General features: G+C 46.0%; 1 protein-coding gene across 2 annotated transcripts in view; it reads left to right on the top strand.

The window, feature by feature from the left end:
• Positions 1 to 6,055: 6,055 nt before the first annotated feature.
• PRPSAP2 (phosphoribosyl pyrophosphate synthetase associated protein 2) overlaps positions 6,056 to 21,762 on the top strand; it is a 49,281-nt gene continuing 33,574 nt past the window's right edge. Inside the window, exons 1-7 of one of the 2 annotated variants that reach the window (XM_059378666.1) lie at positions 6,056 to 6,205; positions 11,000 to 11,096; positions 11,345 to 11,495; positions 12,534 to 12,586; positions 15,013 to 15,079; positions 18,707 to 18,879; positions 21,248 to 21,363. In XM_059378666.1, the coding sequence (XP_059234649.1) occupies positions 11,377 to 11,495; positions 12,534 to 12,586; positions 15,013 to 15,079; positions 18,707 to 18,879; positions 21,248 to 21,363 (528 nt within the window). In that variant the 5' untranslated portion in view covers positions 6,056 to 6,205; positions 11,000 to 11,096; positions 11,345 to 11,376. The remainder of the gene's footprint in view (positions 6,206 to 10,999; positions 11,097 to 11,344; positions 11,496 to 12,533; positions 12,587 to 15,012; positions 15,080 to 18,706; positions 18,880 to 21,247; positions 21,364 to 21,762) is intronic. The other variant, XM_059378667.1, reaches the window with a different exon arrangement.

Here is a 21,762-nt window from a genome sequence, read left to right as displayed (position 1 = left end):
GAGAGGCAGGCGTCCCACTGAGCAAGAAGCCCAATGCAGGCTCCATCCCAGGACGCTGAGATCATGACCTGAGCCAAAGGCAGGCTTAACCCACTGAGCCACCCAGGCACCCCTGCCTTGCCAGCCCCGTGTCTAACTTTTTGAGAACTGCCTAGCTATTTTTCAGAGTGGCTGCACCATTTCACATTCCCACGAGCAATGGGTGAGGGGAACAGCTCCAGAAAGTGGGATGTCAGCAAAGGCTCAGAGTCTCGCATCTCGGCTCAGCACTATCAGCAAGAGGAGGCTGCGGCAACCGCACTGCAACTTCCATGATGGCCAGGCACAGTAAATACATGGTTCCACTCCATCCTCAACCCCCTGAGCCCATTTATAGATGAATAAACTGAGGGATAGAGAAAAGTAACTTCTAAGGTCCTATGGCTAAAAATGATAATGATAATATTTGATATTATCATTTTATATATAATGATAATGAATGTCATATGTGGTGATAAAATATCATTTATGTATTTATAAAATGTATATTCTGTATTTATTTATGAAGGTCTCGCTTATACAGTATCGTTTCCTGGGTGCTAAAGCAGGCACTTGCCAAACACTTACCATGCCGGGGCTCACCTACCCCTTAGTCATCTCACAAGGCAGGTGCTTTGTCATTCTCTGCTGTAGTCCAGCTCTCTAACTGGGCCTGGCACATGGTGGGTACTCAATCAATATTTGTTGAGTGAGTGAATGGAGCTGAAGGTCAGCTGGCAAGGTGGCCAGGGAGCTGCGGGCAGCTTGATATGTACAAGTCATTTTAAAACTTTTTTTTTTTAATTTTATTTATTTATCAGAGAGAGGGGGGGGAGAGAGCGAGCACAGGCAGACAGAATGGCAGGCAGAGGCAGAGGGAGAAGCAGGCTCCCCGCTGAGCTAGGAGCCCGATGTGGGACTCGATCCCAGGACGCTGGGATCATGACCTGAGCTGAAGGCAGCTGCTTAACCAACTGAGCCACCCAGGCGTCCCTGTACAAGTCATTTTAAAAGCCCAGGAAACATTGACCTTCCACTGGTCCAATTAAAAAAAAAAAAAAAAAAAGAATTGTGGTTGGTGTGGGCGGGGATGAGTAGAAAAAAATGGACACTCTTCATTTTTTTAAGAGATTTTTATTTATTTATTTGACAGAGAGAGAGAGAGAGAGAAAGAGATCACAAGTAGGCAGAGAGGCAGGCAGAGAGAGAGGGGGAAAGCAGGCTCCCTGCTGAGCAGAGAGCCCGATGCGGGGCTTGATCCCAGGACCCTGAGATCATGACCTGAGCTGAAGGCAGAGGCTTAACCCACTGAGCCACCCAAACACCCCGACACTCTTCATGTTTTTGGCAAGAATATAAATTAATACAAAATTTCTTGGGGACAAAATTTGAAAAGTGTATATCCTTTGATCAACAAATTTACCTGGAGAAATTTAATGTGAAAAATATACTTGGGCAAAAGTGCAAAGACAGGTTGTGTAGATGAGTAAAAAGTGCTTAGAATTATAGATGACTTAAAAGCATCATGGTCCATCCATATTACCGTAGTGCATAGTAAGTGCAGCTAACAGAAACTGGTTGGCAACTGTATGCCAGGTAATAAGTCACTTGGTCATCATGACAACCCTTGAGGTAGACGCTATGATCATTGCCCTCCTATAGCTGAGGAAGCAGGTGAAGAAAAATCAAGGTCACACAGCCAGTGACTAGGGGAGAAGGAATTTAGACAGAGGTCATCTCATTCCCAAGTTTGTGATATTTAGTCCAGGTACACATGATGATGACCTTGACTTAAGTTCATTCACGTGAACTGTCTGCAATCAATTGTTACGTGGAAAAGGGAGATTAAAAAATATCAGGAGCGGTGTCTGGGTGGCTTAGCCAGTTAAGTGTCTACCTTTGGTTTTGGGATCAAGTCCCACATCTGGCTTCCTGAGTAGCAGGGAATCTGCTTCTCCTTCTCCTTCTGCTGCTCCCTCTGCTTGTAGTCTCTCTTTCTCTGCCAAATAAATAAACAAAATCTTTAAAAAATATACCAGGTACAGGGCGCCTGAGTGGCATGGTCAGATAAGCATCAGATTGTGGATTTCGGCTCAGGTCATGATCTCATGGGTGGTGGGATCAAGTCCCGTGTTGGGTTTCACGGTCAGCAGGGAGTCTACTTAAAGATTCTCTCCCTCTGATCCTCCCCCCAAAATAAATAAATCTTTTAAAAAATATATCAGGAATGAGCACCTCTCCATGGTGAGATAATGGCAAATATCTTTTTTACTTTCTTCTCTTTGTGTGTTTTATTTTTTTACATGTAAATATTAATAATCATCAAAGATTATGAAGCTTTTTATATTTTGGTGGGGGGAGAATAGAAAAAAAAGAAAATCTGGAGGATGAGGGAAAGGGCTCAAGGATGGAAGCTTCCAAGGTCCCCTTGATGACTGACAAGGCTGCTGGTCTCTGTTGAGACTAGCCTCTGACCTCCCGCAGCCAGACCAGCTGCCATCCTTCTCCGCTTGGAGAAGAAACAAAGCTGTTGAACCTTTTTTTTTTTTTTTTTAAAGATTTTATTTATTTATTTGACAGACAGAGATCACAAGTAGGCAGAGAGGCAGGAAGAGAGAGAGGAGGAAGCAGGCTCCCTGCTGAGCAGAGAGCCCGATGTAGGACTCGATCCCCGGACCCTGAGATCATGACCTGAGCCGAAGGCAGCGGCTTAACCCACTGAGCCACCCAGGCGCCCCCAAAGCTGTTGAATCCTGAGGGCCAGAGATGGAGAGGCAGAGGCAAACCAGCTTCCCCTACTGGTCTCTTACTCCTGGACTCCACAGAAAGGTTACTCCCTACCTGGAATCCCCATACAGCTGCTAATCTTAGCACTCATTTTCCAGATGAGGAAACTGAAGCTTCTGGAGGTGTCCTCACCACTCTGTCCAAGGTCATTTCTGCAACAGGAAGACAGGATGCAGACCCTGGTCCTAGTGACTGGCAGTCAAGTCCCTGAGTTTTCATTTCAATATTTATTTGAAGGAGAAGTCTGTGTTTTCTGCTCTACTGCACTGCTGACAAACTTCTATAAAACTATAGCAAAGATTCTCTTCCTTAAAAAAAAAAAAAAAAAAAAAAAAGGTTGGAGGGGAGTGTCTTAGGCTTGGGTGTCTTGATTTGTATCTTATGTGCAGACGTTTGGCTCTTGAATGTGGTCAAAAAAACAATGCAGGCAGGCTGATCACATCCATCATATATAAAGACTTGTAAACCTCCAAGTGTGCAAGGGATTCTCAAGCTTAGCAATAGACTAGCCCAAAACTGCATTTGAGTAGAGCTGACCACAGTCTTTAAATCCTGGTTCTGCTCCTTTCTTGCTCATTACCCATCGCTGTGTAATAAGACATCTCCAATCTCAGTGACTTAATCCAAAAATGTATTATTATCTCTCAGTGTTCTGTGGTTGACTGGGCTCAGCTGGGTGATATTCACTGAGGGTCTCTCATACATTTGCTATCGGGGGGTGACCGTGACTATGGTTACTGCTGGGTCATTGGGGATGGATGTCCACCATAGCTTCCCCCCATGGCCTAAACCCCAAGGATAATGAGAATGGGAGATGAGGCATTGGCCCCAGGGATTTCAAAAGAGTCTTTGGAGAATGGAAGGCAGATGGACAAGTGATATTTGATATAACAGAGCAAAGGGAACCAGAAGCTAAGTGCCTGCAATGAGGAGAAACTGATGAGAAACTAACCATTTCATTAGAATCTTGGAAGCAATCCTGAGCAAGCCATACTGGCTCAGGAGAGCCATACTCGGGATCTGTAAAATTTCCAGAACATTCTCTCTGTGTGATGCAAATATTATATAATTCTGTGTCATTGTCCACCTCCTTCCCACCAAGGGGGTAAATCTGAGGTCATTCATTTTTCAGACATTTCTTGAGTATTATACTTATGTCATACACTGTTTTGGGTACAGGGAAATAAGGGTCATCAAAAGAGACAAAGGAGGGGCGCCTGGGTGGCTCAGTGGGTTAAAGCCTCTGCCTTCGGCTCAGGTCATGATCCCAGGGTCCTGGGATCGAGCCCCGCGTCGGGCTCTCTGCTCAGCAGGGAGCCTGCTTCCTCCTCTCTCTCTGCCTGCCTCTCTCCCTACTTGTGATCTCTGTCAAATAAATAAATAAAATCTTAAAAAAAAAAAAAAGAGAGACAAAGGACCAGCCCAAAAAGGACTTACAGTCTATGGGACCTGGGGTGAAGATATTTGTGAAATAATCATCAAAGTAAATACATAATTAGCAGTAGTGAGGAATCATGATAAGCTTAATGAAGAAAAAGTACATGAAGTAGATTTGCGGGCGGAGCTTTGGAGAAGGCTTGAAGATGACAATTGAGCTGAGATGCAGTTTCAGTACCAGTCATGGGGGAGAAGACTGCAGGAGGAAGGGCATAACAGCACGTGCGAAGGCCCTGTAGTTCAGACATAGAGAACCAGGCTGGTGAGAAAGAAGAATAGGTAAGCTGGTGGAGAATCCGCAGGCCCCTGGGAGTGATAGAAACCCAATCCACAGTGACTTAAGAGGGTGGAGGGGAGACATTTATTGGCTCTCGTAATTGAAAAATTCAGGGAACAACTGACTTCAGATTCAGCCTAAACTCGATGGGGCACGACTATATCCTTCACCCTTTCTTCTTCTATCATCATTTCCTCGGGCGGTTCCCCTCCAGGTATGCTGACAGGTAGCAAGAGAGGAAGCCTCCAGCCGCAGTCCCCAGGAGGCTCGGCGGCCTGTCCTTTGAACGAATCAGCGAGCAGAGATGAGCAGTCCTGATTGGTCAGATCCGTTCATAGAGCAACAGGTGGCACGAAGGCCCTCGGTCGGGTGTGGGGGGGGGCGCTGGAGGCAGGCAGGTGGGGTTGGACTAGGGTCACAGTGCAGAAGAAGTGAAGAAAACCCAGCAAACGTCCGCTTGGAAAGGATTCAGAATTGTCCCGCGAATGTATCAGTGGGTTCATGGGCTTCTCTCTTTGCGGAAGTATTTATCCCCGTACAGTTGTCAGGCAAAGGAGACGTCTTAAAGGACTCCATTTCATGAAGTATCACCCAATTTATAACTCATAAATTGAGATGCTCGCATTCCCCAATTGTAAAATAAGAGGCTGGTCGCTTCCATCTAGCTGCCCAACCTTCGATGAATGATTTCATGCCTTATGCTTGTGAAAAACCCAAAGCGATGCTGGAGAGGGAGTGCGGTATACCGGTTGGCTTAGTGCAATCTAGTGCCAGGCCTCCTGGATTGCAATTCTTGTCCACTTAGTCATTTGTCGAGTCATTCAGCGTCTGTGTTTCAGTTCCCGCAGCTGTGAAAATGCTCACTTCATTCTCTTTGTGAGAATCACATAAATTACCGTCGATATATGGTAAGCGCTTGAGAGGACTTGGTCTAACACATGGTAAGTGCTACATACGTGAGGACTTGGTCTAACACATGGTAAATGCTACATACGTGGTCGCTATTATTAGGTTATATATATAAAATAAAGGGTAAACACTTAAATTATAAGGAATTCGGTCAATGGATACCAAAAACACCAATTCCTTTATAATAAAAGAAGAAAGGAAATAATTACAGTAACAATGGAGCATTTACCATTTGCTAGGAGCTGAGCTAAAAAGCTCTGCAGGCGCTAACTCTTTTAATCCTCACAGTGAGGATTAAATCACAATTTCACAATCCCTGAGATGGATGCTACTATCATTTCCATTTCTCAGATGAGTAAGTCGAGGCTCGGAGAGGCAAAGTGACTTTGCCCAAGGTTACAGGGCAGGAAAGCCTGGAACCCAGACATCTGTAATTCCACACCCACCTGGGCTAGCGCGTAACAAGGGGCCCAGTAAGGCTCAGTCCCGCCCATCTCCCCGCCTCTTGTGCCGGCCTGGCCCCACCCCTCCAGCTCTGCTCTTCTGACGCGCTCCTCCCCTCTGGTTGGCCACGCCCACGGCCCCAAGCCAGGTGCCGCCGCAATCCCGGCTCTCGGCCCCGCCCTCTGCCCCGCCCACAGGCCTCGCAGTCGCCGTGGACGCCGTTCTTGCGCATGGAGTCGCCATTTTGGTCCTAGAGAAGCCGCCTGGAGAGCCGGCGCTTTCTTCCTTCGGCAGCCGAGGCTGCGGCGGGGCCGGGGCTGGGGTCGGGGCCAGGTAGGCGGGCGGGAGCCAGCCACGAGTGGCGGTGCGGACCGGCGGGCTCCGGCAGTGCGGGGCGCAGGTGCAAGGGGCGGGGAGCCCCGCGGCGCCGGCTGGCGGATGGGTCGCGCGGTCCTGGGGCGGCGGCTGGGGGGATACAGCGGGGCGACCCCGGCCTCGCGCCCGCCGCCGCCCCTTCCTCCCTCCCTCCTCTCCCGTCCGGGGTCCGCGGGGCTCGGGCCCGGCGCGCGGCCCCCGGGGTTACCCCGCTCCAGGCGCCGTTGGGAGTCGAGCCCTAATTATGGGACCTGCGGCCGGGCGGCTCGGAAACAAGCCTCCAACCCGACCATCTCCGGCCCCTAATTTGAGACGGGCCCTGATGTTAAGTTGATTGGCTTGCTTGTCGCGAACATTTCTGTTCCCTATAGCCGGTTTTTCTCCCCCCGACCCCCCGAACTCACCCAGGAGGGAAGATCTTGATGTAATTTTTAGGTATTATTTTACTGTAAAATGTTTTCCCCCTGTATATTACATTGATGATAAGGATTTTTTTCACTCTTTATCTTGATACTGGCGCAGTTTGGGTTGCTTAGCTTTTACAAAGAATAAGGAAATGAGGAATGGGGATTTGGGGCATGAGGAAGTGTGATTTTTAATGTTTGAGAGATTTAAATGCACAAATAAAAATAATTCAGCCACATTATTGAACTCCACTAAATCATACCCTTCTTCCTGTCCGTATTCCTATCCTGACCCGGTCTATACCATTATCACCCGGTTTTGATCAGAGGAGATAAAATTCTCCTACTCGCTTACCATAAAGACTTCTGCATAGTCCTGGAGACTTTTTTATTATGTTGAGTATATATTCAGAATTTTACTTAATTACCCCATTACGGATCCTTTCTACATGTCCATTTTTGCTCTTAAAAAAGTCTTTCAGTGACCATCATGGAGCATATATGGCCCTTTCTTCCCCTTGGTATAAATTCCCAAAAGGGGAAATACTGAATCAAAGTTCTGTTTTGTGGTCTTTAACACTCGATGTAACTTGTTTCCCAAGCAAGACATATTTACTGTAGACATTTTTCAAAATCTGGATGTTTGTCTGATCCCATTCACTGTAACGCTGACTTCGGCTGGGGGAGTCCAGTCATTTTCTGTGCTGTTGAGAAATGAGCTGTGCACACAACTGTCTGTGCTCCCAAGTCAGACTGAAACTGAGCTCATGTCTGCTGCTTAGAGGCCATGTAGACCTGAGCACATTTCTTCATCTCAAAGCCTCATTTCCCCATGTGTAAAATGGGTCCTCGTCTGGTGCCTGCTTTATTGAGTTGTCCTGGGAATTCAGAGCACTCAGAAAGTGATGTTGGCTGTAAGAAAACGTGCTGATGGAGAGATGGGCCAAGTGCCTGGGAGCACAGAGGCATAGAGGATTAATTCAGCTTAGGTTTTGCCCTACTAATTCTCTTCAGCACTGGTATAAAAAGAATTTTTTTTTTTTTTTTTTTTTTTAGTGAGGGACATCACTAATAAACATAATCATTCTTTGCACTTTACAATGCCTTCTAGTTCCATTTGTTAAGCCTTGCAACTCGACCAGATCAGGCTTTACTCAACAAATGTTTATTGTTTGACAAGTGTCATGGAGCTTCTTTGATGTGCCTGGTCCTTGGCTCTGGCATACAGGAGAGAACATAAGGGTGAGAAAAAAATCTAAGAGAAAAAAAATCTCTGCTGACTGGACCTTATTTTTAAGCTGATTTTACCGAGCATCTGTCTCTGTTGTCAGAAAGGGAGAGGCACAGGCCTGGCGAGGCCAAGGGACCTCCCCAAGGACTAGTAGCTACTGACTGTGGAAGACAGACCCAAGACCACACTCCTCCTCCAGCATATTTAGATAGGAGGTGTTTGTACAGTGGGTGCACTTTGGAGGGAAAGCTGGAGGGAAAGTGTCACACTCTAATGCGAGCCTTCCTCATCCGAGATCCGGAGAAGTGGTTTTGAAATGACAGCTGGCAATATGCAAAGCAAGTGGTCTTTCCCTGTGAATTCATTCATGAACCTAACAGGTTGTCAAGTCTCATTCAAAGACGAGCAGGATTTGCTTTTTGAAAGGTGTCGGAATTCTCTAAGGGTGTGTTTTCATACATGTTATAAATAATTCTCACACATCCTAGAGTAAATTTAGGATAAATGTAGAAGCAATTATAGTTTATGAAGCTTTGTGCTGATCAGCCACCTGCCAGCCCCATCCTGGTGATGTTTCTGAGGATAATCTAAAACTCACTTTTCTGGAAGCTTGGTAAAGAGCACAGCTTGCATTTCCAGTAGGGAAAAGCAGAACCAAAACTAACAACAGCCCTTAGGTTTGAATATCTTGTGGAATGAATGGTCACAGAACATGACTATCAATATTCATATCCAAATGGACTCCCCTACCAGTGCCATTTCTGATGGCAGTCTCAGGTTGGGTTTCAGTTCTAGAAACCCGGTATCTGAAGATGGGGACTTCAGAGGCCACAGTCAGTGGTGAAGGGCATTTAAACTGTGACCAGTAAGGACAGGCTCCAGGAAGTAACCTGGAGTAGAGAATATGCAGAGTTAAGAGAGCCTTCTAGAGACAGGTTGAACACTGACCTGCGACAAAGGGATTTGATGTTTCTTGTAAATTACCAAGGGAAGGACAAGGACCAGTGGGTGGTGACCGCAGGGAGAGGAAGTTAGCATGTTCTAAGGAAGAATTTGGAATGGATGGGACCTGAGGATGTGGGCATAGTCTCTGGAGCTCTTCAAGTGGCTGGAGTGGTTTCTTGGTGGGAGTCCTGTAGATGACTGATTAGAGCTCTTTCTTCCCTCAGATGCTTTCATTCTGAGTGTTCCAAGCCCTCTCAGGAATGCTGTGGACTTTAAGAAGCTTCTTATTTAATGTTTGGGGGATGAAAAAAGATGGCCACCGCATGTGTATTACTGTACTCATTCAGGAGAAAACCAAAATATTAACAGTTGATTCCTACGTAGCTTCCATTTACCAAGCAGATCCTCAATGTGGGACAGTTTGTTAAGTGCCGTACCAAGTTAATTTTACAGTGACCCTGTAAGGGCCGTATTCGTGTATCGTGGGGAGGAGGGAACAGAGGTGAAGAGAGATTAATTTAAGCAAGGCCTCCCAGGGAGCCAAATAGGAGCCAAGATGCAAACAAGAGCTTGACTCCAAAGCCTGTATTTATAACTACAGGAAAACAAGTTTTCTCTGCCAGACCTGTACCCTGTGTTCCTAAACACAGACGTATAGTGGTTGAGAGACAGTGTTGGAAGATACTTAAGATCTCTTCCAACTTGGAATATTGAGGATGTTCTTTCTTTCCTGTAGACGAGCCACTCTGTCCTACACTATGCCATAAAGCAGGGGTCAGCTGACTTTCTGTAAAGGACCAGTTAAGCAGCATTTTCAGCTTGATGGCCAGCAGTCAACTCCATCATTGAATCCATGGACAGACAGTTGGTAGGCAGTGAGCGTCGCCATGTTCCAATACAGTTTTACGAACAGAAATAGCATTTGGAGGGACTTGGTTTGGCGCGTGGGCTGTAGTCAGCTGATCCCTGCTCCTGGTCCCTTAGCCACACCTTCCGTGGAAGTTACCACTAGCTCTCCTTGGTCTCCTTAGGGCTTTGGCCATCTGTGCCTGTGTTTCTGTTTGTAATTCACAGGATGTAGGTAAATTTCACTGCCCTGCTCCCCATTTCCCACTACAGCATGCCGGGTAAGAAGCACTCTGTGGGGAAATGTGCTTTCCTGGCCTGCTGGTGTGTCCATACCTGTAAATTGCACCAGCCCCAGGCCCCAGTGGTCTTCTTCTCAAAGTTAACTGCAGAGAGACACCCATGTGCACTAGGAGGCCTGTTTAGGATGGTGACCCACTAAAGGCGGCATCTCCAGTACCATGGAGTATTAGCAGCAGTTAAAAAGGACCCAATGGGCATATATTTTATAACCCTGGGCTGTCAAAATACATCGTTTGAAATGTATTTTTGTCCAATTTTTTTATGGGGGGGGTGGGCCATTTGTGAATGCGTGAAGGTCTGATGGTGTCCATATCAAAGTAGTAAGAATTGTCCATTCCGGGAGGGTTAGGTGGGAAGGGGCTTGGGATGGGGGGTGCTGGTGACTTTAGCCTAAACTTTGGTCCTGGTTTCATTTTTTTTCCCAAGGAGAATGTGTTTGTGTATTACATGTGTAATTAAGATGGAAGAACAGCAAAAAAGAGCCGCTCGGCCTCATCCCTCTCTCAGTCTCCACCAGCCTCCTCCAGGGCCATCTCATGGAAAGCTACAGACCGAGCAAGCACAGTGGGCTTGCTGGGAAGATGCCCCCATGCCCTGTGGCCTCTGAGATGTTGCTGGGACACCTAAGTCCGGCACCTTCCTTGTGTGATAAGGACACAGCCCAGAGAGTGGAAGACGGAAGGGCATGTGAATGGCCCGTGGGATGACTGTCCCAGCTCTGATGACTTTGAGGCCGGGGGCTTTTCTGTCCATGCCCTGTCAGCTGGGTGGTCTGTTCACTTCCCCTCAGGGTTATTTTTGGCTGGCCTTATGTTCCAGTTCAGGAAAGTGCAGGTGGCAGGGTCTGCCTTAGACATGCCTCAGGGCATCAGAGAGGCCCCTGGCAGCCCAGAGGGAGGGCTTTGGGGTAAACAGTTATTATAGGAGAAGCTGGGCATAGATGGGTTATTTATTCATTATTTAAGGGTCGCTCAGTCCATGTCCTTGCTAATGGCTCTGCCATTTTTCTGTGTGTTAATCCAGGAGGAATATTGTTGTCAGAGAATAACAGGAGGTTGTCCATAATTGACTTTAAGCAGCAAAACAGTAAAACTCTGAGCGCTTCAGCTCCGCCTTTCTTGTAAGTTTGTCATTTATTCCCAGTGGTCATGGAAACTAGCGAAATCATATAGTAACATATTTCCATAAATTCGGAGCCCTAAAGATCCAAACAAACTTCTTATTTGTTCGTGCATAGATGTAACGTAAAAGACTCCATCAGTGAACACTAATCTTCAGCTTAAGTTATTTGCTATTTAAAGAAAAAAGTTCATTCAGGTGCATTTTAATATTTTCTGGCCATTATTCATATTCTCTTAATCCTCCTAGGCTCTGAGAATTGGAAAACCAAGAAGGTTTTGATGTTTTGTGTGACGCCACCTGAATTGGAAACCAAGATGAACATAACCAAAGGAGGTCTGGTGTTGTTTTCAGCAAATTCTAATTCCTCGTGTATGGAGCTCTCAAAGAAGATCGCCGAGTGAGTTATAATCGTACCATTAAGATCCACAGTTGTTCTATGCTGTTGTGACCTTGGTGATTGGAAGAGCACTGGTTTTCAACTTAAGAGCAGATACTGTATAGTTTATCTGCAGATTATCTATATATTAAGGGCTAACCTTTTTGTAAACCATTGCAACTCTCTGTGTGTTCATTAAAAACACATTTATTGAGTCTCTGTGAGTGCCCGGGAGTGTGTTAAGTGCCAAATGTCTATAGAATTACTTGACTCTAAGGAACAGTGCAGCATATTCTGGATGAAAATAGTTTATCTAGATTACAGTTCAGTATGGTCTTAGTTATTTATTAAATAAAGATTTGCCAGAAACCAATATTGCACTGTATGTTAGCTAACAAAATTTAAATTAAAAAAAATATATAGAAAATAATAAATGAAGATTGAACACTCTCCTGGGTACTGGGCCTTGATCTAGATATTGAGGATTAATGGTGAACAAACCAGTCAAGATCCTTCCTTCTTATATTTAGTTGGGGAGCCAGACAAGAAGGAAGTCAACAAAACAAAATTTCAGGATTGTGATTGATAGTGTGAAGAAAACAGTGTGAAAGAAATGATTTGGGCAGGTTGTTCTGCTTTAGCTTGGGGGCTCCGGGGAAACTTTTAAATCAAGGGGATGATATGTGAATTGAGAAACCTTCTAGGCAGAGGGGACAGAAGGTGCAAAGGCCCTGAGATGTGCAGCAGGAGGTGTTGGTATGGCCCAGGAGCACGGCTAGAGGGCAGAGGGTACAAGGACATGGTTGGTGAGGCAGGCTGAGTAGGACTCTGGAGGCCTTCTTGGGGTCGGTGTGGGGGGAGGTAGGGGGTTAGGTGTGACATAGTGGCAATGACATAACAGTAGCATATCCACTTTCAATTTTATAATAAGAGTGCCTCTATTTTATTTTGGTTTATCTTTTTATGAATTTGTGAAGCATCCTCAAGTTGTAAAGATGTTGGATGGATAGATTCTGTCTCTGTTACGTTTTCAACTTTCCCCCCCTTTCTCTTCTTCAGGCGACTGGGGGTGGAGATGGGCAAAGTGCAGGTTTACCAGGAGCCTAACAGAGGTGAGCTATCTGGGATGTGCGTTACATTGATCCTTTCGTGGCATGTGACATGCTGGCTCAGGCCTGCATCCTCCACTCTTGAAACAATTGGACCCAGTGGCCAGTTAGTTCTGCAAGAAGTCAGGTGGACAAGGTGGTGAGAGTAGTGCTTTAGCTCCTACTGATACCAGCTGGATATACAGCTTGTGGGGCCTTGAACTCCAGCTCTCAGACCTCATCCAGCAAAAACCACAGAGATGCATGCAACTGGTCCACTGAACGGAAATTCAGCAGTTGTGTGAGTTTATGTCCGTTAGGCAGGATGAGAAAACCCCTTGTGCCCACAGTATTAATTGGTTGTTATTCCTTTTTCTTTTTTTTTAAAGATTTATTTATTTAGGAGAGAGAGGAGAGAGCGCACAAGTAGGAAGGGAAGAGGGAGAGGGAGAGAGAATTTCAAGAAGGTCCTGTGGGGAGCTTGGAGCTTTGTAAACTGCAAATGATTTAATCTGCAGCTAAGGGGGACTGCATGATGTCCTTTGTGTAGTCTGGAAAGGAGAGTAAGGGAGGGAAGGGAGAGTAAGGGAGGGCTGGTGGTAGAAGGGCCAGGAGGAGGTTGATCCACCCTTTGGGTTCATGAATGAGGACAGAGAAAATATTTGATGTCCATTGGGAAAGGGCAGGAACTGCCATTTGTAGATTCCTCACTGTTACCAAATATTAAAGAACTGTGTTCAGGGGTGATATTAGATACGGGTCCCCAGACTAGCAGAGTCAGGATTCAAACCTAGATCTCCCTCAATCTAAGGCCTGTTTTCTTTCCTTGGTACCATATTCCTTTTTAAACACATATTCTGTTTTTTTCCCACATTTTTATTTTTTATTTTTTTAACGATTTTATTTATTTATTTGACAGACAGAGATCACAAGCAGGCAGAGGGGCAGGCAGAGAGAGTGGGGGAAGCAGGCTCCCTGCTGAGCAGAGAGCCCTAGCAGGGGCTCGATCCCAGGACCCTGAGATCATGACCTGAGCCGAAGGCAGAGGCTTAACCCTCTGAGCCACCAGGTGCCCCTTTTCCCCACATTTTTAATGGTGCCCCCTTTCCCCACATTTTTAATGAAAATGTTCAGACTTATAAAAAAGTTGAGAGAGTAGTGCAGTGAGTATAGGTATGTATGTTTGCTACTTGGGTTCAGCAGGTAACATTTTGCAAGATGGATATGTATGGGTGGAATGTTTTGAAAGTAAGTTGCAAGGATCATGTCACTTAAGCCCTGAACGCTTGACCATACTTCTGGAGAATAAGCACTTTCTCCTGCACGAATACGCTATTGTTGTCACACTTAAAGGAGTTAACGATTATTCTCTAATTATCTAATATCTAGTCTATATTCAAATTTCCCTAATTGTCCTGGAGAGCCTTTTTCTTTTCCCAGCCAGGATTCTTGGCTCAAGCAATACTTTTTTATCCCTGTAGTTTCCCCTAATCTACAACAGCTCTTTTCTTCGCATGACTTTGACTTTGAAGAATGTCCCATTCTGCATTTGTCTAATTGTGGCTGATTACACGGTTTTTGAGAGTAGGGATGTTGGACCTTAATTCATCTTTAGTCTCAGAACATTATTATAACATTTATTACCTAGTAAAGTTTTTTTGGCAATGGTTTTATTTTTTTATTTGTGAGAGAGAGAAGACATGAACATGCAAGCAGAGGGAGAGGGAGAAGCAGGCTCCCTGAGAAGGGAGTCTGACATGGGGCTTGATTCCAAGACCCTGGGAATATGATCTGAGCTGAAGGCAGATGCTTAACCAACTGAGCCACCCCTGCATCCCATCTAATAAGTTCTTAATTGTGATGGTTTTATGAATGAGTAGTTTCCCTTAGAGATACTGTCCTCAGAGAAGTAAGAAGCATAGATTTACTTGTTCCAAGTCAGAAATGGAATTCTTTTTGAAGCACGTAATGTAACTTGACTTGTTTAAAAAGTGTGGTTGGGGGCACCTGGGTGGCTCAGTTGGTTAAGCCTCTGACTCTTGATTTCAACTCAGGTCATGATCTCAGGGTCCTGAGATCAAGCCTCATGTCGGACTTTGTGCTGGGCGTGGAGCCTGCTTGTCCTCTCTCTCCCTGTCCCTCTGTCCCTCTTCTCCCTCACTCCCCCCTCTAAAAAAAAGTAAAAAGTGTGATTAATGCCAGTGTTTTCATCATTCTTTACAACACCTAAGACCTTATGAGTTTCTTTTTTTTTTTTTTTTTTTTTTTTTTTTTTTTTTTTTTTTTTTTTTTTGTTTTTTTTTTGTTTTTTACCTTATGAGTTTCTTTAGGAGTTCCATTTTCTATATTTTATAATATTGGGGATGAAGCAGATTTTTTGTGTGTATTTTAAAAAAGATAAATTATATGTCTTTTCCACCCCTCCCCACTTTTTTTCCTTTTCCTGCCAGAAACAAGAGTACAGATTCAAGAATCTGTGAGGGGCAAGGATGTTTTCATCATCCAGACTGTCTCAAAGTGAGTCCTTATTCAACACACGCGATTTCACTCTCTGGGTTTTTCTTTGTGGGTATGCGTGTTTAGGATCATTTGAAAATTGGTATGCCTTATTCTGCTAATTTTTCTGACATAACTGTTGACTTCCACATGTTCTTTTGTGTTCTTGAAGGATGGAAGTAATCAAGTCTTGGAGTAGAGGTTCTTAATGAAAATAGAACCTATTACATTGCCTCTCCATAGCCAGAATTTGGTGAAACTCGCAGGAAAGCTCTTCTAGTTCCCCCAAAAAGGCAGAAGGAAAGGTGTTCACTTACTTGGGGTTCTTAAAGCTTTGACTGCAGGCAATTTAAAAAATGATCACCAGTTCTTATTTTGTTGTATAGGTAAATAAGTAGAGAAGATAAAAGAATGCATTGAAGAAATATGTATTCCTGGCTGGTGTGACATTTGACAAATGTGTGTTCTGGAAATTGTCACAACTGTATAAGCTGGGTGTGGAGGAATCAGTGCAGTGAGGTTGTCTGCATTTTTTGATCAAAGACCGCTCTGTCCGCAGATGTCCCTGCATGTCCCCATATGTGAAAGTTCTTCACTCAGGGCGGTTTTCAGTAATGTCTGGAAATCACTTTGTATGGGGCATCGTTTTTTAGCTTTGATTCACCTACATTTTGAACGTCTGTCCTGGTCTTTGGTTCATGGGGATGAAATCTCTGGCTCTTCTGGGAAAGAGGAGTTGAGGGGGACCTGTCGTGGCATCTCAAGCCCTCCTGGGAGCGTGTGTGATCAGAAGAAGGGACAGGGTGGCTGGCCTTTGCCAAGGTTCCCTTGTTTCATTTCCTCTGTGCCATTAAGCAGCCTTGGCGGACCGGGGCTAGGAGGCACTGCCATCTTCCTTCCCCCGCCAGCTGATGGGCGGGAGTGCTGGTGGGGAACTCCCCTGTGCCCACAGCTGCCCTTCACCCTCTGGCAGTGGGAGGGGAAAGTGCAGAGCGCAGAACAACTTAGGTCTTACGTCGCTTCTGGCTTCTGGGTGTCTGCGGTACTTATACCTCCTTACAGACACTTGTGAGTCCATTTGGATAAATGTACAGAAGTCGCTTGTGTTACACAAGGGGATAGGTGGACCCTGAAGGCCAAATTGAACTTGGGATTCGGGGCTTCAGCAGCGTGGCTAGTGTACTCTTTCCTGTTTCCAGGCCCTCCTATTCCTCTCCTTTTCTTTCTTTTTGGTTTATTTCAACGCTTATCGTTCTGCCCCTGCCTCTGTTGGTCTCATTCCCGTAGCTAAAACCATCTGCATGTCTCGTTTTGCATTGTTCCAAGCCATGACCTTGCGCTAACTTGGGGATTCTTAGTCTTGCCAGGTTGCAGAGAGCCTGGCCATCAGGGTCTTTGTGAAATACTTAACACTGAGATTTGATGTCGTCAGAAATACCTTATCTCTTGTTTTAGGTCAGACTAATGGTGGATGCTAAAAGTATTAGAAAAGTTTTAAATGAAGAAAATGCTGTCCCTTAGCTTCCCTTTTCTGGTCATTCAGACAAGGTCATGATTTGAGGTTAGGGCTGGCAAACCTTTCAGCAGCTTCCCTAAAAATGGTGCCCCAGCAAGCATGGCTTGGGACCCTCGTTGTAACTCTGCACCCACTTTGGGTCCTCTTCTTCTCCCCTCTCACACACAGTGCTGTCCTGAACGCTTTCAGACATCGGGGCAGATATTAACAGAGAATCCACTCACCCACGTGTTCAGTGTCTTCCTTCACTCATTCATTCTTTAACAAATACTGATTGAATGTCTGCTGTGTGCCAGACACAGTTCCAGGTGTGCCAGACGTACGAATGATTAAAACAGATAAAGACCCTTGTTCTCATTGAGTCTTTTATCTGAGACACGCAGCTAACCCAGTAAGTAGATTGTCTAGTGGTGAGAATATGATGGGTGGCATGAGAAAAAAAAACAGCCCTCTAAGAAAACAAAACAAAACACCTCAGTGGCACGACAGGGGATTGGGAGTGCTGGTGGGGAGTGGAGGGAGGGCAGGCGGGGCAGGTCTCCATGAGCAGGTGACATTTGCCCCAAACTGGAAGCCTGTAGGGACCTGAGCCAGGTGGCCAGTAGGGACAGGGGGAGGAGAGCTTTCCAGTCCCAGAGAGCACCTACGGTACAGGACCTCGGGCAGGAGGGAGGACTGACAAGGCGTCGAGTGTGGCCGGACTGAGGTGTTGGCAGAGGATGTACGAGGGGAGAGTGGAGAGTGGGATGGTAGGCAGATGAGGAAGGGGCCTTGGGAGCCACGGTGGGGCCCTGGGCTATATGGGAAAGCATTTCTGGGTCTTGAGCATAGAATGCCTGATGTGACTTGCCCTTGAAGATGACCGGGACGCCTTGTGGAGAATGGGCCACAGAGGGACTGCTGGGGAGCAGGGAGGCCCCTGGTGGCAGGCCGTCCTGGTCACTTGCTTGACAGGGAGCGTGGCCCGCCCCAGCACAGCCCTGCAGCTGTGTGGCGGTGAGATGCTCTAACCTTTGGGAGGGGAAAACAGTAAGGGGTGTCTTGTTTTCATCCTGAGTAAGCTGGAGGAGTAGTGTCGCCATCAACCACCATGGAAAAGGTTTTGTGATAAAGCAGGCTTTGGGGGGCAAAGAGCAGTTCATTTGGGGGTGTTAAGTGTTGAGGTGTTTTTAAAGACACTAGAGTGGCTCTGTTGTCACATAGCAGTTGGATTTGCTGGACTGGGGTTGAGAAGAGAAGCCTGGCCTGGGGCTATGAGCAGGTGTCTCCACCTTCTGGAAAACTGTGAAACTAGACGAGAAGCCCAGGGAAGAGGGGAGGCCCAAGGGGGCGCACACGAATGATTGTTGGGCAGGAAGGTGGGGAGGAGGGGAACCAGCGAACAAAGCCAGGTAGGGCAGAACAAGAGAGCAGTGAGGAAGTTCTAGAAGCCAAGTGTTTCAAGCAGAGTGAACAGCCATGAGAGCTGCTGCCCACAGCTCAGGTGAGAGGAGGAGGAGAATTGTCTCTGGATCTGGGCACATGGAGGTCATGGATGATCTGGATTGGCCCGAGTTTGGGTGAGAGCGAGACAGTGAGTGTAGACAATGGTCCTGAGATGTATACACAGGGGAGCAAAGAATAGGGCCGTGGGAAAAGTGGCTTCCAGTCATTTCTAAGGGAACAATAGTGTTTCTAGGCCGATGGATACAAGCCAGGGGAGTGTTCTGAGCTGAGGGAGGATGCAAGCGGGGAGAATGGCTGGAGCCCCATTTTCTAGTAGGCTGGGGGGGGAACAGGAAGGCAGGGGGTGGTTAGGGCGTCATCAGGAGGGCTAACTGCAGAGTAACTTCGGTGTGGAAAGTTTGTCTGTGATGGCAGAGGGCAGGCTGACATTTAGGGTGCGGCTGCACATGGTGGTGGGAGCCCGTGGAATGTCTCTCTCCCTTCTGACTGGGTTCTTCTTTCAGGGAAAAAGGAAGTAGGGTCATCGGTGTGAGGGATTATAGGAACTTGTTGGTCCGTTTTCTGTGTCTTGAGCCTTGGGTCCCGGCAGAGGCATGAGTAGCACGTTGCTGCCACTTTGTGGGAACAGGGAGATACTAATCCCATGTCTTACGTTCCTCACTGGGGTTTTCTCTCTTGGAATGCAGGGACGTGAACACCACCATCATGGAGCTCCTGATCATGGTGTACGCCTGTAAGACCTCTTGTGCCAAAAGCATTATCGGCGTGATTCCCTACTTCCCCTACAGCAAACAGTGCAAGATGAGAAAAAGAGGCTCCATCGTTTCTAAATTGCTGGCTTCGATGATGTGCAAAGCTGGTGAGAACAGCAGATGCATGACATTTACTGGGGGCCTGGGCGGTTGATTTTTTTTTTTTTTTTTTAAGATTTTATTTATTTATTTGCCAGAGAGCGAGAGAGAGAGAGCGAGCACAGCTAGGCTGAGTGGCAGCAGGGGCAGAGGGAGAAGCAGGCTCCCCGCCGAGCAAGGAGCCTGATGTGGGACTCAATCCCAGGACGCTGGGATCATGACCTGAGCCGAAGGCAGCTGCTTAACCAACTGAGCCACCCAGGCGTCCCTGGGCGGTTGAGTTTTACCTTAGATATTGTAACCCCTTGTCTTTACTAAATTAGAATGCTCAACAGAAAAATGACCGTTTCTAAAGACAGTTAATTTAGAAGGAGAAAGCAGTGCAGAGAATTCTCTCCTGTTCCCAATCCCCTGAAACACAAAGTTGAGGAGAATGACTTATTTTTCCCTAAGTTCTTTGTTTAAAAGATTACATTGAAATGATGAGTTAAAATTGCATGGAAGTCATTTTTGAAGGGGAAAAGGGTGTTTTGGGAACCAAACTCTAACTTTTGGAACCACTGTAACACGGCAACAACTTTCAGTCTCTTCCCAGAACGGATTGGCTTATATTGCAAACTGTATGTGTGTTACGCATTTTCAGGTCACATCCTGAGTGTCTCCCCCTTGTTTCTAAATAAGCTTTGAACTTGTTACCTTGTGTGTGTGTGTCTAGAGGCCACATAACCCAGAGCACTGGCACAGAGAGGAAGGGACAAGACAGCCCCCATAGCATTGCATTTGAACACTGCGGAATAAAAGTTCTACTGTAGCATTCCAAAGAGGGGAAAAAAAAAAAAAGAAAGAAAACCCATATACCCAAATTTGATGGAACCCAAGCCCCAGCCACCTCAACAGTATAAGCTGTTGAAAAAGTCAGTCTTCAGAGTTTTAAAAGTTGGCTGAAGGGAGCAGGCTAGCTCACCGAACCTTCCAGAAAGATTCTGCTCTGCTCTTCAGGCCTTGATCCTGGCTGGGCCACCAGGTTGACTTCCCTGCTCTTTTGGGCAAGTTTTGCTTTTCTGAAACTTTTTCAATTAGATTTTCCTTAACTTTTCTGGTGAACATATCCTTTATGATCTGGTGATCATATCCTTTAAAGAGCCGGTGGGGGTGAAGGGTCTTCCTTTTCTCCAGAGACGGGCCTCTGCGGTTTGTTTTCATATCTTAAGATCAGTATTTGTCTTAATATGGCTTTGCTGTGCCTACTAAGGAAATCTCAAGGAGGTGTAATTTGCTCTAATAGATTATCAGAGACATTTTTTCATTACTGTTATCTTTGCTATTTTAAGACTCTAAATTGGTGTGAAAAAAGAAAACCACCAGTCCTTCCCTTCTGAGTAGGAAAAAGCCCATTCACATCCCATGTGTCTCTTCTACTCACACACAGAAGATGTTACTTCTGACACTTCGGTCACCAAGTGTGGAGAGGTTTTGCCCTACACTTAGCAATACTCCATGAGAATACCAGCTAGGTTTTTTATAGTTTAAATTCCAGAGAGAGCGTCAGATTCCACAAATTAAGGGCTCAGTCCTAGAGATGGTGTCAGATCCCACAGATTAGGGGCTCAGTCCCACAAGACTGACCTCCCCTTCCCCCATGCCAACTGCAAGGCCAAGTTGTTGCCTGTGTCTCTGACTAATGTGCTGCAAATCAGAGGTCCCCAGGACCCACTCCTCACATTTGATTCATTTGCCAGAGCAGCTCACAGAACTCAGGAGAACCGTTCACTTACTGTTGGCCTCTTTATCGTAAAAGCATGTGATAAAGAGTACAGACGTCCAGATGGAAGAGATAAGAGGGTAACAGGATGTGGGGCCCATTATCTCTCAACAGGCACCAGTCTCCCAGCATCCCCATCTGTTCCTCTCCCACCTGGCTGCTCCCCGAAGCCTCTGCTTTCTCAATTATTGACTCCATTCCTAGCCACTCTGCCCCCACCTCTGGAGAATGGGAGGTGGGGGCTGAGAATTCCAAGCTTCTAATCACAGCTTGGTCTTCCTTGGCCTCTGCATCCAAGAGGCCACCAGGAGTCACCTCATCAGAACAAAAGATCCTAATGGAAACTTTTGAGCACTCTTATCCCTTAGGAATTTACATGGGTTCCAGGAGCCCTGTGTCAGGAACCAGGGGGCAGAGACCACTATACATATTTTCTGTTCTCTCACAGTCTCCTCGAACTCAGAAATCAGAGAAATAAAGAGACTGAGTCTTCTTGATGCCAGAGCAATTTTTTAGTAGCTGTTATATATTGTATCATATTTGTTTAGTTTATACTATACACTGCGGCTGGTTATTGAGCTGTTCATGTGTTTGTGTCTGCTTTGTTTCCAAAGGTCTCACTCATCTCATTACTATGGATTTACACCAGAAGGAAATTCAGGGCTTCTTCAATATTCCTGTTGATAATTTAAGAGCTTCTCCCTTCTTACTGCAGTATATTCAAGAAGAGGTGAGCTAGCTGAGACTTCTGCATTTTAACATCCTGTTTAAGATCGCAAAGATACAGTTCCATTTCCTTGGGCTGTCTGCAAAGGAGTAAAACTTGGTGTATTCTGCTTAAAGTACTATTTCCTGGGGGCCTGGGTGGCTCAGTTGGTCACCTGCCTTCAGCTCAGGTCATGATCTCAGGGTCCTGGGATCAAGCTCTGTGTTGGGCTCCCTGCTCAGCAGGGAGTCTGCTTCTCCCTCTCTCTCTCCCTCTCTCAAAGAAACAAAATCTTAAAAAAATAATAATAAGGTACTATTTACTTCACTAAGTGTAATTCAGTGTATTTTAAAATTCTCAATCTGCAATTTATTTCTTTTGCTAAGCTCTTAAAATTGCTGCGTTTTCCTTGGGGCTTCAGGT

Source organism: Mustela nigripes, chromosome 16 (genome assembly GCF_022355385.1).
Source record: "Mustela nigripes isolate SB6536 chromosome 16, MUSNIG.SB6536, whole genome shotgun sequence".
In the NCBI taxonomy this organism is placed as follows: Eukaryota; Metazoa; Chordata; class Mammalia; order Carnivora; family Mustelidae; genus Mustela; species Mustela nigripes.
Note: the sequence above shows the minus strand (reverse complement) of the source record. Positions and strands in the feature narration are given on the sequence as shown.